Source organism: Montipora capricornis, chromosome 9 (assembly GCF_036669925.1).
Source record: "Montipora capricornis isolate CH-2021 chromosome 9, ASM3666992v2, whole genome shotgun sequence".
Lineage (NCBI taxonomy): Eukaryota > Metazoa > Cnidaria > Anthozoa > Scleractinia > Acroporidae > Montipora > Montipora capricornis.
This window is the reverse complement of record NC_090891.1, coordinates 40,902,926-40,905,425: the sequence shown is the minus strand read 5'-3', so window position 1 is coordinate 40,905,425 and position 2,500 is coordinate 40,902,926. Positions and strand designations below refer to the sequence as shown.

General features: G+C 38.0%; 1 protein-coding gene across 2 annotated transcripts in view; it reads left to right on the top strand.

The window, feature by feature from the left end:
* Positions 1-2,500, top strand: part of LOC138014926 (la-related protein 1B-like) — a 30,432-nt gene that overhangs the window by 27,098 nt on the left and 834 nt on the right. For both annotated transcript variants that reach the window (XM_068861817.1, XM_068861816.1), the window contains exon 22: positions 550-630. In XM_068861817.1, coding sequence (XP_068717918.1) covers positions 550-630 — 81 coding nt within the window. The remainder of the gene's footprint in view (positions 1-549; positions 631-2,500) is intronic.

Here is a 2,500-nt window from a genome sequence, read left to right as displayed (position 1 = left end):
CGTCTTTGGTTTCTCGCTCTCACATTTTATGAAACTAGTTGTCTTCACTATTGTGGAGTTTAACTTTACGCAAACACGATAGAGATAAAATTAGAAGTTCACATTATTGTTATCGTGAAGCAATTGTTAAAGTCTTTTCAAATCCAAAGTGGCATTGCCTAGACCTCAAGTGTTTGAAATTGCAACTGAATGTCATTTGTTTTATGTACGGACTTGAGTCAAAGCACCCATTTTTATTCGGTTAGCTTTCAATGAATTGTTAGGGTTAACTTCATTTAAATACTGTTAAATTGCAATGTCTGGAGTGGTTATCTCGGTAGTCCAGTGGTTAAGTGTGTTTGCCCTTCAGCCATTGAATCCAGTTTGATATCGTTCACCCAACATTTTCAATAAGTTCTTGAAAACGACAAACTTAACAGTAAACATTGTTCTAAGTTTCGTCAAAATGGCATCGACCGTTTACGAAACAAAATTTTGCATCGTCGCTGGCATTTCGTAAGCTCCCATTTCATTGCGTCATTGCGTAAGCTTTTTTGTGATGCCTTTTAGGGAAAAACAAGGTTTGAGGTTGAACCAGAGCTTAGGAAGCGCCTGGCTAAGTACAAGACAATTGAAGATTTCAGGAATGATGTGAGTAGATGTTATCAGTGACAACTTGTGCCTCTGCCTTGTTAGTCTAATGTGGGAATGTGGCACCAGGTAAAGGTACACCTTATTTAACGTCGGAAGTTCTTTTACGCTCAAAAGGGTATTCTCCTAGGAAGCGGAAGCAACTTCAAAGGTCTTGTCCCACACGAGTCTCAATGGTATAGCCCAGGATCTTGAAATCGGGAGGTCGTAACAGTTGTAGTTACACAAACCTTGGGTTTGGGGCCTTCCGGAGTGTAAGTGGCTGGGGTTTGGTTCAGTTCAGGTTTTATATTACCCTTGAGGATGCGGTTACACAGTAAAAGACTCCACTCAGTGTAAAGTAACAGGGTATAATTAATACAATTAGGGATCTTCGTGTATTAGCTACGTTCCGCTTCATGAATGGCCAAGCCACCACAGTGAGCAGATAAACTGTACTTTTCAGTTCAGGAACTGTCATGGGAAGTTCTTTTTTATGTATCCATGGAAATAACCCGAGGGCAGTTTCGGTTGGATGGAAAGAGGTTACACACAAAAGCGTCCTTGCCCATGGGTAAAATGACTAGTGTAACCACAACAGACAGCGGCGTGTGTTAAGAGAAGTTAAATCTTTCCTATGATGCCCTTGTGGTCACCGAGAAAAAGGTCTTTATTTCTTTATGTCCATAAATGTTACAAGATTGTATAAACTAAAATGACATAAAGAGGGACTGAGAAAGGGACTAATAGGACGTTTTCAACCAATCTCTAGAGACACCAATAACAATAGAGAAACGTACGACTTCTGGTGGACGAACAAAAGACGCTAATGAGAGATTTTTTTGTTTTCGTCCACCAACATGGCGGCGATGACGTCACGTGAAAACCATCTCTACTTGCCCTAAAAAATATACAAGGCTTTTAATTTTTACAGGAGGTATATTTTTTATTACGCGGGAAAAGAAAAGAAAAGAAAGAAAATAGTAATTACAAAATAAAAAAAAAAACAAAAGGCATCATACGAACACAGGGTACCAACACAGACACAAGATAAAGCAATATTGTGAAAAGTACAAGAGTCTGAGCAAAACACTTACGTTAAGTTATTTTAGTATTGGGAAAAGTATAATTTGAATAGATCTTTCTCAAAAAGTTTCTTGTTTGGTTTAGTTCGAATAGAAAGAGGAGTGTCATCCCAGAAATACCTACCTTTGAAGAAGCTGGAAGTAGAATAATCATGTTGCTCAAATATTCGCAACTTAAGCAAATACCTTAATACAGTTCATTTTGTGGGGGTTATTTTGCATTAAAACAATGGATATCCAGTTCACTGAAGCATGATGCAGTCCCAAGAGCAATTAACTTGTATTGGTTTTATGTAAAGAACCCCCCAAAGCGTATTGCATTATGGGAATGGGAAAATAGTCAATTAATTTAAGGGAAATGTAAAGTTTGACGATTTAATAGGCCACTTCGGGAAATACCATAATAATCTTTGTCTGTCCCTCCAAATTATGCATAAGCATTGTTTCCAGTTTCTCTTGGGACTCACAATGGTCCCAAGAGAAAACAAAAACAATGCGTATTCACTACTTGCACAATCCCATAATACACCTCTATTACCCCCCCCCCCCCAAAACTTTTGCATAACGATTGTTTGCAATTTCTCCTAGGACATAGATCTTATTCATAAATGGAGGTCAATTAATAAGTCTTTTGTCGAAGTGCAAATTAGCCTACCAAGCCTCGATTCCATACAGTGAATTGAAAAGAATTCTTTCTCTAAAATGAGGCTTGGTAGGCTAATTTGCACGTGGACAAAAGAATTATAAATGTGACCGCCATTTATGAATAAGGTCTATGAATGTCTAAAGAGAAGTCTGAAACAATG